Source organism: Dreissena polymorpha, chromosome 1 (assembly GCF_020536995.1).
Source record: "Dreissena polymorpha isolate Duluth1 chromosome 1, UMN_Dpol_1.0, whole genome shotgun sequence".
Lineage (NCBI taxonomy): Eukaryota > Metazoa > Mollusca > Bivalvia > Myida > Dreissenidae > Dreissena > Dreissena polymorpha.
The window spans coordinates 11,047,233-11,061,077 of record NC_068355.1 but is presented as its reverse complement, the minus strand read 5'-3'; the positions used below and the strand labels follow the sequence as shown (position 1 = coordinate 11,061,077).

Below are 13,845 nucleotides of genomic sequence, written 5' to 3'. Positions count from 1 at the left end.
CAAAATTCGGTTCCAGCACTCACTCAAAGAGTTAGTCTTTTCATTTCTCTTCATTCAGGTATGAGTGACGTGTCCCCTGCCAAGAGGATGTCTATGGCCAATGCCCTGCGATATCTGCAAGACATGCGCGAGAAGACTCTCAATATGCTGAAAACAGACAGGTGGGAAACCAATCATTTAGATCATTTAACAAATTTGATACCTTTTATTGAGGGTCTCTCTGGGAAAACAGGGTTTAAAGCATGATTGTGCATGAAGTGTCACATTTAAGAAATAGTAAACTCCACTGAGGTCCCTATGGCATTATAGTGACCAGCCAGGCAGCCAAAAACTATATATGGACTGAAGCCGTAGGCTGAGGTCCATATACAGTTTGTGGCTGCCTGGCTGGTCACTATAATGCCATTGGGACCGAAGTGGAGTTTACTATTTCTTATATTACATCAAAGAGTTTCCCCTTTACCATTGTACAGTGTTGTACGATTGTTTATGGTTTAAAAGAGATAAACTGAGAATTTCGCAGGAATAATGACGTCATTTCATTAAAAAATGACGTCATTTTACAGTAAAGCAGTGCACATTTAGTGGTGTGTAACCCCGAACGGTCCATATACAAAAATAGTGACCGGTCCATATACTATTAGGTTCATCTTTTGCATTTTACAAACTGAAACCGGTCATATAGATATAGAAGGACCAATATCTCTGAGGTGTAATATATATGTTTATATAAGTGTAGAAGTGTTTATTATAAGCCTTAGACTTTCGATGCAATCGAGCTAAAATAAATAGGTTTAAACTTGAAAAAATATGTGTCATCCCAGATTAGCCTGTGTAGGACACAATCTGAGAATGACTTTTCAATTTTGCACATCAGCACATTAAAGCTACTGTGGCACTGATTGGGAAACTTTAAGCAATGAAAATCTTGTTTTAGAGAATCATTTATTTGGTTTTAGAGTATGAATTATATCGTCTATAAGTGCCTCTGTAATTTTTGAAAGCCTAAAGAAGTCTGGCCATTTGATAAATTGTATGCCTAAACATAACAATGGTTTTACAATTGTGTATGTATTATAATGAAATATGGAGACTCAAAGTATATAATATGAGTCATGATCCAAAATTACATTCACTATTCTACAAACTTTCACCATCCCGTGATCGTCACACTGGCTATGATGATCACGCCAAGACAGTGACAACTACAAAGCTGAAAATGGTATTGATAACGTATATAATTGTAATGGTGATTATGACGATGATATTAAGGTTTTTTTTACAGCTTAAAATGATGATGATTATTATAAGAAGCATAAGGATGATAAATACTAGAAAGTGAGAGGATCAATATATTGTTTGAATGTAACCCATTTTTATGCTATGATAGTTAAGTTCAGAGTCTAGTCAACACCAAAGTGCAACACTGAACTGACATACAGTCAGAAGCTCAACAGTGATGTCTGTATGAGTACCTTATTATAATGCAGCTGTTCAGTTTTGCTCAGCGATTTTTGTTCAGATCTTGATTTCAATTATCTTAGTGTGTATTTAAGTGTGTTTATGCGACATAAATGTCTATACACATGTTTATATAAGCCAAATGCTGTCATGTAATTGCATACATTGTTTAACGGAAAACTGATATATTGAAGCAGTAATTTGGTTCCATTCGGGCTTTGATTTTTAGCAAGGCTGTTTTCGGAGAAAACCCAAGCTATTGTCATAGCCAGCTTGTCGTCCGACGTCCGCGTCGTGCTTAAACCTTAACATTGGCCATAACTTTTTAAATATTGAAGATAGCACCTTGATATTTGGCATGCATGTGTATCTCATGAAGCTGCACATTTTGAGTGGTAAAATTTCAAGGTGAACATCATCCTTCAAGGTCTAGGGTGGAAAAAACAAAGTCAAGGGAAGTAATAAGCTTTAAATGGACATAGTTATCTGACCTGCCCACGTATATATTTTTGTTAAATAAATCAAAGCCGCGCAGTATAACTAAGGCGGCATTGTGTTTCTGACAAACACATTGTGGTAAAAGGTCAAGGTCATCATTTACGGTCTATGGTAAAAAAATACAGATTTAAGAAAAGTAATAAGCTTTAAAAAGGGAGAAAATTATTCAATATTGAACATAGCCACTTTATATATTTGGCATGCATGTGTATCTCATGGAGCTGCACATTTTGAGTGGTGAATCTACAGTCACAGTAGTGGCTTTTAATTATTTGCTACTAAAAATAGAGATTTGTTACAGACAAATATTTTCAAGGGAAGTAATTTATATAATTATAAATCTCATATTATATATTTCCTTACCAAGAATTGAAGTTCTTTTCACAGTTACTGTACAGATTTATTATTTTAATTATTTATAACCCAAATAATTTGTCAAAGTTTTTTTTTTAAATGATATATTTATAATTTCTTTAATGTTCATTACATACCTGTGGACTTATGTCCATAGATACATGATCAACTCTGGTAATGATCTCTTTTAAACCACAGGCCTTGGCTGTCAGTGATGTCTGACATGGTCATAATTGACTGTTAGACCCTCCTCCCCCCCTCCCCCCTTCCCCTCCCAGTTGGATTGGACAAAATTCAAGGGAAGTAATAACCTTTTAAGGGAGATGATTTCTATCTTGCTAAATGATAAATAGAAATTTTATTTCAATGCGGCCCAGTAGGGGGCATTGTGTTTCTGACAAACACATCTCTTGTTGGGTCACTAGGTCAAAGGTCAAGGTCACTGTGACCTCTAAAAAAAATATAAAAAATTCTGACAAGCTTTCGCAGCCGAGCGTGGCACCCATTATGCGGTGCTCTTGTTATTTCAGAGGCTTTAATTGACAGCAGTGACATAATTATCTTAATTTTTTTTTTTTTCACAATAATAAATCAGGTAATAATTTTTGTTTTCCTTGAGGATTTTGTTGCTGTTGAGCTTAGCCAACAACTGATGAAGAGATCCAATTACAAGAAAAAAACTAACTTTTGATAAAGTATTAAGGATGTCTCTTTCAATAATCAATATAATGACGAGGTGACTTTCATATCACTTTTAAACATTGAGATTGATACAGAGAATATACAGTGAGGCTTAGAATATAATCACTATGACTTACTTGTTGATTATAAGTCATGATTGTGTTGTACCTCCAAATGCATGTTCTTGAAGTGTTGTCCAAGATTAGCCTGTGCAGTCACTTTCTGCCTTAATTTTGCTAAGAAAATACTTGGACAAGTTTTTCCTTTTTAAAACTAAAATTATCATAAAAGCCGAAAGTGTTGTTCCTGATTAGCCTGTGCAGCCTGAATATGACCAGAACGTAGTCATTATGCTTCATGCTTTGTTATTTAGCGCCCAAATACTGATGCATGAAATAACACTGTTTCTTCAGATTACTGATTCTGGATCCTTGATGCAAACAAAAACTTATAAAGTATTTGCATTCGATTTCAAAGTATTAAGCTTATAAAAACAGCGATGCTATTTACCCAAGTATTCCAGTTCATTGTGCCTGAAGAACTATTATTGAGGTTTGATCTACATCCCAGGTTTCTGGCAGACGCAGAGTGGGAAACTGTTGAAAAGCAGACAGAGGTGAATGATCCATATCAGACAACAGAAGAAGAGGTAAGGGGCCGAATTGATTTGATTCCACTGTATGCATGCAGGTTATATATGTGGGAAATAACAAATATTAGTCTAAGTATATATAAATAAAATATTATTTTAACTGCTTTGGCATTAATATGTTTATAATAATCATAATACATTTAATAATGATATTAAAGATTCCACAAGTGTTTTGATTTCTTTATTGGTTCAAACATTTAAATACACATTATTATGCCCCCCTTCGAAGAAGAGGGGGTATATTGTTTTGCACATGTCGGTCCGTCAGACTGTCGGTCCGTCCGTCCACCAGATGGTTTCCGGATGATAACTAGAGAACGCTTAGGCCTAGGATCATGAAACTTCATAGGTACATTGATCATGACTGTCAGATGACCCCTATTGATTTTCAGGTCACTAGGCCAAAGGTCAAGGTCACAGTGACTCCAACTAGTAAAATGGTTTCCGGATGATAACTCAAGAATGCTTAGGCCTAGGATCATGAAACTTCAGAGGTACATTGATCATGACTGGCAGATGACCCCTATTGATTTTCAGGTCACTAGGTCAAAGGTCATGGTCACAGTGACTCAAAATAGTAAAATGGTTTTCGGATGATAACTCAAGAATGCTTAGGCCTAGGATCATGAAACTTCATAGGTTCATTGATCATGACTGGCAGATGACCCTTATTGATTTTCAGATCACTAGGTCAAAGGTCAAGGTCACAGTGATTCAAAACAGTAAAATGGTTTCCGGATGATAACTCAAGAATGCTTAAGCCTAGGATCATGAAACTTTATAGGAACCTTGATCATGACTGGCAGATGACCCCTCTTGATTTTCAGGTCACTAGGTCAAAGGTCAAGGTCACAGTGACTTGAAACAGTAAAATGGTTTCCGGATTATTACTCAAGAATGCTTAGGCCTAAGATCATGAAACTTCATAGGTATATTGATCATGACTCGCAGATGACCCCTATTGATTTTCAGGTCACTACGTCAAAGGTCAAGGTCACAGTGACTCGAAATAGTAAAATGGTTTCCGGATGATAACTCAAGAATGCTTACGCCTAGGATCATGAAACTTAATAGGCACATTGATAATGACTGGCAGATGACCCCTATAAATTTTCAGGTCACTAGGTCAAAGGTCATGGTCACAGTGACAAAAAACATATTCACACAATGGCTGCCATTACAACTGACAGCCCATATGGGGGGCATGCATGTTTTACAAACAGCCCTTGTTATATATAAGTTTTGAATTTATATAATTTACAGTATTTTTTATTAGAGTTACCCATGTTTGAAAATTAAAATCTTTTTCATATATGTTTATTTCATAATCATAGAAGAAACTTCTGGTAAGAATTTGTATCTAATTCCCTCTAAATAAAGTACTAGTACACTAGCATTAAAATGGAGCGGTATTAGGTTCAAAATTGTTACAATTTATTGATTGTTATATTGTTTGTTTCATTTATTGTTAAATATGATAAATTATCCGTTATTATATCATTACTTTTTGTTTAAAAATACTTGTTTTTATGTCCCCCACCATTATAGTGGGGGACATATTGTTTTTGCCCTGACTGTCTGTTGGTTTGTTTGCGCCAACTTTAACGTTTTGCAATAACTTTTGCTATATTGAAGATAGCAACTTCATATTTGACATGCATGTGTATCTCATGGAGCTGCACATTTTGAGTGGTAAAAGGTCAAGGTCATCCTTCAAGGTCAAAGGTCAAAAAAACGGCGCAGAAGGGGACATAGTGTTTCTTACACACACATTTCTTGTTTACTATTAACTTAATAATCACTATGCTGTTTACCTCATTTCATATACTTTATAAGCAAACTACTTGTTGCAACCTGCCAATTGCTTATTTATAATTGTTAATTCTTAACTCTAAATGCAATAGACCCAACAGAAATTTCCTTTGGAACCATCTTTGAAATATTAGATATTACATTAACTAGGTCAGTAACAAGTTGGTTGTTTTTTGTTTTGAATTATTTAAAAATGCCAAATATTAGTAAGTGATTTTTTGACTGTTCTTAATGTTAGTTATTTTGTTTGTTAACTAAATAAGTTTTAGAATATTGAAACTTTTCTATCCATAAGATAGTTTCCAATGTGATATGTTGGGATTTTATGGAAGGCCTTGAAGACATTTAACTGAAAAATGATGTTGTTGAAAACTAATAGTCATTAGTTTTGCAAGTTAATATCAATTCATAATAGTAAACAGATTAAAATTTTAAATTATTTGGAATTAAAAATCAATAATCATGTGCATGCTGAATAAGATTATTTACATAGCATTATGGGATGGTCGTTCAGTCTTAAGAAAAAAAGATGAAAACATACGTTATGAGTTTGTAAAATTTTACACTTTGACCTGAATACTGCTCCTTTCAAAGGCCCTATAAAGGTGACAAATCCAATTATTATGCACATAAACTTGCATAATTTTTACCAGATTTTAGTAACTCTTGCATAAAAAATGCTAATAACACAGCTGAGGTGCAACGTTGTCAAGAAGTATTGAAGATATACCCGTTTCATAATTGGAAGAAATGTTTACAACTTTGCAAATAACGTGATGTGTAGCCCCAAAGCGGTGACGTATGCTAAAAATAGCCAAAAGAACATTCACTTTTAATTCTATTTCAAACAACTTTTTACCAGCAAAAAGTAACTAATTAGATCACTACAAACGTTTTGACCATTATTAGAAGAGACATTCTTTGTGAGTGATACCGGAAAACATTGAAAATCAACGATATATTTTTGGTGACCTGAGTCACTTTCACTTTCCCGAGTAAACAGCGATGTAAATAAACTGATTGTTTGTAAACACGATTGACTTGGAGGACACTGTATTTCGAGCTCAAGACAAGTTGCATTGCTCATATTTTTATGGTAATGTCCAATAGCATATACATATTGTTTTTTGATAACCTTTATATATAAAATACGGAAAAAAATGTTTAAAAATCGGTAAATAATTACGGATCTTCACCTGTATAGAGCCTTTAAAATGACAATTTGAATTAGCTGATGGGAAACCTTCTTACATTTTCCACTGCATTAGTTTCTTGGAAACTGTTTTTTAATTGAATTTAACCAATTTACAATTCTTATTGGTACATAAAAATGAATAATTTATAAAATGAGGACACAACTTATTTACACGCATGTTTATAATGTTTATGCCCCCGGATCGAAAGATCGGGGGTATATTGTTTTTGGCCTGACTGTCTGTCATTCATTCATTCATTCATTGTATGTGTGTGTCCCAAAACTTTAACCTTGGTTAAAGTTTGATAACTTTTGCATTATTGAAGATAGCAACTGCATATTTGGCATGCATATGTATCTCACAGAGCTGCACATTTTGAGTGGTGAAAAGTCAAGTTCAAGGTCATCCTTCAAGGTCAATGATCAAATATTGTATTTTTCTTTCCTAAAACTTTTACTTTTATTAAAGTTTGGTTGTAACTTTTTTAATATTGAAGATAGCAACTTGATATTTAGCATGCATGTGTATCTCATGGAGCTGCACGTTTTGAGTGGTGAAAGGTTAAGGTCATCCTTCAAGGTTAAAGGTCAAATTTATGGCTTCAAAGCAGCGCAATAGGGGGAATTGTGTTTCTGACAAACACATCTCTTGTTTTTAGCTCACCTGTCACGAAGTGACATGGTGAGCTTATGTGACCGTGTGATGTCCGGCGTCCGTTGTGCGTGCGTGTGTCCGTCAACAATTTGTTTGTGTAGACAGAAGAGGTCACAGTTTTCATCCAATCTTATGAAATTTGGTCAGAATGTTTGTATGTATTTATTTTGACCTTGCGGTCAAGGATAACCCATGAAAGTGCAAGAACTTATTTCCAATGGGGTTCTTTGGTTTTGCTGAAGAGACAGCAAGCAGAAGAGACAGTATTGGGATACAAGGAATCCGGGTGCGATACCCTAGCTCTTTGCGAATAGATACCTTGGTTCTTTTACGTGCTCAGTGTATAGCACCGATACACGCGAGAATTACCTGGGTTTCATACCAGTACATCTCTAGTTTGGTGGGAAACACTTGAAGCATTTCTGAAATTTCCAGTGCCCCGGCCGGGATTTGAACCGGGGACCTCTGGAATGGTAGACCAGAGTGTTACCACTCGACCACCGCACTACCCTATCTTGATGAAATCTGAGTTGGGATTGTATTTGGGTCATCTGGGGTCAAAAACTAGGTCACTAGGTCAAATAATAGAAAAACCTTGTGTAGACAATAGAGGTCACAGTTTTCATCCAATCTTTATGAAATATGGTCAGAATGTTTATCTTGATTAAAATCTTGGTTGGGATTGTATTTGGGTCATCTGGGGTCAAACACTAGGTCAAATAATAGAAAAACCTTGTGTAGACAATAGAGGTCACAGTTTTCATCCAATTTATACGAAATTTGGTCAGAATGTATATCTTGATGAAATCTGGGTTGGGATTGTAATTGGGACATCTGGGGTCAAAAACTAGGTCACAAGGTCATATAATAGAAAAACCTTGTGTAGACAATAGAGGTCAAGGTTTTTCAACCCATCTTTATAAAATCTTGTCAGAATGGTTATCTTGGTGAAATCTGGGTTGGGGTGGTATTTGGGTCATCTGGGGTCAAAAACTAGGTCACTAGGTCAAATAGTAGAAAAACCTTGTGTAGACAATAGAGGTCACAGTTTTCATCAAATCTTTATGAAATTTGGTCAGAATGTTTATCTTGATGAAATCTGGGTTGGGATTGTATTTGGGTCATCTGGGGTCAAAAACTAGGTCACTAGGTCAAATTATAGAAAAACCTTGTGTAGACAACAGAGGTCACAGTTTTCATCCAATCTTTATGAAATTTGGTCAGAATGTTTATCTTAATGAAATCTTGGTTGGGATTGTATTTGGGTCATCTGGGGTCAAAAACTAGGTCACTGGGTTAAATTATAGAAAAACCTTGTGTAGACAGTAGAGGTCATAGTTTTCATCTGATGAAATATGGTCAGAATGTTTATCTTGATAATATCTGATTTTGGATTGTATATGGGTTATCTGGGATCAAAAATTAGGTCACCGGGCCAATTCTAGTAAAACCTTGTGTAGATGAAAAAGGTCACAGTTTTCATCACGTCTTAATGAAATTTTGTCAGAATGTATTAATTAATGAAATCTGGCTTGGGATTGTATATGGGTCTGATAGAATTTAAGTTGATGAAGCAAGGTTAGTCAGGTGAGGGATTCAGGGCCATCATGGCCCTCTTGTTGCTAGAAATTCACAGTCTTTTTTGAAATACATATTAATGTTGCTCTGCATTGGTGATTTAGTAATTTAGCTATTAAAGGATCAAATAAACGGTAATCCACTCTTGAAATGACTTCTGGTTTCATGACCACCTTAGAATACCATAATTATAATTTTTTGTCTTCATAAAAACTATTTGTTACCACATCAAATATAAAGAATGAATAAATGGTAATTTAACAATCATTATGCTTAGTTTTAGTAAAATGTTAGTTTACGTATTTATAAGCAAACACTTAATCCAAATTGTTTTAGATACATATACCACCAATGTAAATCCAAATAAAAGATATACAGCAAGGTCCTTTTTGCTTAGTTTGTAGAGCCTTTGACAAATCCAATTATTGCAGGTTTTCCATCCGGAATAACTTTTATTGGGATTGGTCATGAAATACTTTTTACGGCCATAATTTCTCCCCCTACTTCTGAGTCAAGAAGGGCAGCTTTCAGATATTATATTTCCGTATAAAGCTTAGATCAGTCCATGCAGTTTAAAATCTCTTTGACATATAAAGCAGCTATGATAATAGTACTGTGTTATAAATAGTTTGATATAAAACCTGAAAATGTAGGGCCTTAGATTTAAAAATCTATCTGGACTAGAACCAAAACAGTAATATAGTAATCAGCTTTCTTTAAGAATTCAAGTTTGCCATTAAACATTCTTTATTTCTTGTTTGGTTAATTACTGGAACAAAACCCAAATGTGATGAATGTTTTTCGTTTTAGTCATTTTCGGTAAGAATATTGACAATACTAAAGTTTATAGTTTGTTTGATGGTTTGTTGACCGTTTTTTGTTTTCTTCAATTGAAAGGATAATCTCAGTAAGAAATTATGTGATTAGTTTGATATATTGAAGTTACATGTTCAACTAAGATTTGAACATTGTTATGTGATTAGTTTGATATATTGAAGTTACATGTTCAACTAAGATTTGAACATTGTTTTCAGGCATGTTTTAAATTGTCTTAAATAATCAATCAATGTTCATTGCATATATAGAAAAAGTCAAAAGTCCAATGCTAAATGTGGTCTGGTAAAATAGATTTGACGCGATACAAAATGTTTGTTTTTATTTGTGTGTGTCACAATATATTCCATTTGCGTTTCCGGGTACAATTTCTGAACATTTACTGGCGAACGCGAGATTGGCTTTGGGAAGCTTGCCAAGCACAAGGTAGTTCTTATGAATACATTGTTCTTCCACCAAAAGAAATTGGAAAATAAATTATTATCCCCCGCCATAGGCGGAGGGATATTGTTTGGGCCTTGTCCGTTTGTCTTTCTGTCCGTCCGGAGCCATATCTTGAAAGTGCTTCGGCAGATTTCGTTGAAACTTGGTATGAGTATATATATGGATAAGAGGATGATGCACACTAAATGGCATTGTACACCATCTGTTTATAACTGAGTTATGGCCCTTTGTATGTTGAAAAAATGCTTTTTTGAGTGTCAAATATAACACTTTTGTGTCCAGAAGCATATTGGCGGGGGATATCAATTCAACGTATTTGCTTGTTTTTTTTATAGTTTTAATTCAATTTATGTATTCACTGTTGCTTTTTATGCAATCAGGTGAGCTTTTGTGAGCGGTCTTTGTCCGTCGTCCGTCCGTCCACATTTGTTTGTAAACACTCTAGAGGCCACATTTATTGTCCGATCTTCATGAAACTTGGTAAGACGTTTTGTTTTAATGAAATCTCGGTCGAGTTCGAAACAGGGTAGTGCCGGGTCAAAAACTAGGTCACTAGGTCAAAAGAAGAAAAAACTTGTAAACACTGTAGAAGTCACATTTCATGCCCAATCTTCATGTAACTTTGTCAAAATGTCTGTCTTAATAATGTGTTGGTTGAGTTCAAAAGTGGTTCTGGTCCGTTGAAAAACATGGCCGCCAGTGGGCGGGGCAGTTTTCCTTATTTGGCTATAGAGAAACCTTGTTAACACTCTAGAAGTCACAATTTTTGCCCAATCATCATGAAAGTTGGTCAAAAGATTGGTTTTATTAATATCTCAGACGAGTTCGAAAATGGTCCAGATCGGTGAAAAAACATGGCCGCCACTGGCGGGGCATTTTTCTCTATATGTAAATAGTGAAAACATGTGAACACTCTAGAAGTTACATTTTTGGCCCAATTTTCATGAAATTTGGTCAGAATATTTGTTTCCTTGATATGAGACTTGTGTTCGAAAATGGTTCCGGTTAGTTCAATAACATGGCTGCCAGGGGGGGGGGGGGGCAGTTTTCCTTATTTGGCTATAGAGAAACATTTTAAACACTCTAGAAGTCACAATTTTTGCCCAGTCATCATGAAAGTTGGTCAAAACATTGGTTTTATTTATATCTCAAACGAGTTCGAAAATAGTCCAGATCGGTGCAAAAACATGGCCGCCAGTGGGCGGGGCATTTTTCTCTATATGTATATAGTGAAAACACGTGAACACTCTAGAAGTCACATTTTTGGTCCAATTTTCATGAAATTTGGTCAAAACATTTGTTTTCTTGATATGAAAGTTGATTTCAAAAATGGTTCCGGTCAGTTGAATAACATGGCTGCCGGGGGGGGGGGGCAGTTTTCCTATATTTATATAAAAGTTTGTGAACACTCTAGAAGTCACATTTGTTGCCCAATCATCATGAAACTTGGTGAAAAGATTGGTTTTATATATATCACATAATTAATGCCATAATTATTGCCCTTAGATTGTCCAAATTTTCAATATATTATACAAAATCCTTGTAAACACTCTAGAGGTCACAATTTTGTTTCAGATTTTATGAATCTTGGTCATAATATTTATTTTTGTAAGCAAAGTTTGATGTTTGGTAATCGGGGGTCAACTCAAAATATAGGCCACCAGGTTAAATCTTACAAAAACAAAATCACTCCATATGCCAGAGTTTTCGTTCAATAATGATGAAACTTGACCAGGATGCTTGTCTGGACAATATCTAGGTCAAGTTTGACGTTTGATAAAGATTGAATGAACTGACTCCTCTCAGGTGAGGGAACTTGGCCCTTTTGTTTTTAAATGTTATGAAATTTTTATGTCTGAATATTATGTATTTTGATTAGCTTAACTAATAAAAAGTACTGTCTTTATTCTGATTGATATTCCCTCCAATCATCATGTAAGGCAGCCCCCTAACATTTAAATAATTTCATATCTGAAAAAAAAAGAAATATACGGGTAATTGTGCATGAAAGCTTCTGAAATAATTGTGATTATTTTAAAGGGTGAAGTTTTCTTAAGTTTCTGGAAAAAGAAAATGGCATCTATGTTGAACATTTAAAATTGCACAATAAAAATTTGAAAATTGGTTGGGGTGGGGCTTTTTCTTATATTTGAGTCTAAAATGTGTTTAACCCTTCCCACTCAGCAAACAGCATAAAACAAGAACAGCCTGCAAGTAACTCGCAGTCTGTTCAGGTTTTATGCTGTTTGCTGCTCATCAGTAACAAAGGTTTGGAGATGAAGCCTTAAAAACTTGAATCTAGTAAGAAAAGTCTAAAGGTCTAAAATATAACTTTCTAAGGGACTAAAATGTGTTAAAATATGTATCTTAGTGGTGGAGGGTTAATACATTATCACAAGCCCATAAACAAAATATGAAGGATATGGACATTGTATTGTGCAATTTTAGGCGCAGATTGAGGACTCTCTTGATATACGAAAGAACGCCTGTTGCCCAGATTGTGATGCCACTTTGCCGCCTCAGTACTCAATCAAGGAACTACGTGACATGACAAATGAGGCCATATTGAGAATGCTAAAGGCAGAAAAGGTAGTGGTTTAACCCATTTATGCCTAGCGTCCAAAAAAAGGCCTTTGCAAACAGCGTAGACGCAGACTCATCAGGGTCTGCGCTGTTTGCCTAAAGGAATTTCTGTAAGAAATATTCTAAATATAGAAATAAATATACTAGACATCCCTAATTTTGGAAATAAATTGATCCAATTTAGAAGGATGTGAGAGTCCACTAGGCATAAATGGGTAAATACATCCACAGGGCAGGTGTAAGTAGGAGTCACTTTATAAGCCTGTCTAACATCAGTTTGGTGGCCTATAACTCTTAAGTCTGCATATGTTTGTGGAGTACACTATTAAGACATATCTCAACTGATTAAATAAAATCTTTAAATAATTAAGCCCTTGCCATGAATCATAGATGAACGAGACAGTTTTTTCATGTTTATGTTGTCTTAACATTGTTGAGTTACTTTGCCTTCATAATTTCTGTAGGCATGGCAGAAGCAGGAAATATTTGTTGAGTATTACATGTACTTCGTGATAAAACTTTGTTATTAAAGTTCTATTATTGGGGCTTTAAAGAGGGAAATAAAGAAACACAATCTGAATGGTATACATATATGAGCGGTGCTCTGTGAAAATGGGGTTTGATGCATGTAAGAAAGTGTGGTCCCTGATTAGCCTACGCACAGGCTTATCATGGAGGACACTTTTGGCTTTTTGATATTTATTGTTTCAAAAAAGTCTCTTCTTAGCAAAAATCCAGTTTAGGCAGAAAGTGTTTTTCCTGATTAGCCAGTGTGGACTGCACAGGCTAATCTGGGATGACACTAAACCCACATGCATTAAACCCCCTTTTCACAGAGCACGGCTCATATATAAGTTTCTTAACATTTGTTTTATTGTATATTACTGCTCAGTAAATTGTGAACGAACTGGGAAATATAACCCTTATTTGCTTAAATTGCATTGATCCTACTCTTATACAATTTATAATTAAAAAATATTATGGTTTATGTTGTGATTATAAAAATACTAACTTGATTTGTAAAGCACTGTCCATTCTAACTTCCCAAAATGAAAATACAGATTAAAATTTAAAAAAATAATAATAAAAAATACCAAA

The 13,845-nt window shown here is 34.8% G+C and overlaps 1 protein-coding gene across 1 annotated transcript in view; it reads left to right on the top strand.

Moving 5' to 3' along the window:
• LOC127871046 (sodium/hydrogen exchanger 10-like) overlaps positions 1-13,845 on the top strand; it is a 257,467-nt gene that overhangs the window by 200,792 nt on the left and 42,830 nt on the right. The window contains exons 10-12 of the mRNA XM_052413666.1: positions 59-161; positions 3,565-3,643; positions 12,613-12,753. Of these exons, the coding sequence (XP_052269626.1) occupies positions 59-161; positions 3,565-3,643; positions 12,613-12,753 (323 nt within the window). The remainder of the gene's footprint in view (positions 1-58; positions 162-3,564; positions 3,644-12,612; positions 12,754-13,845) is intronic.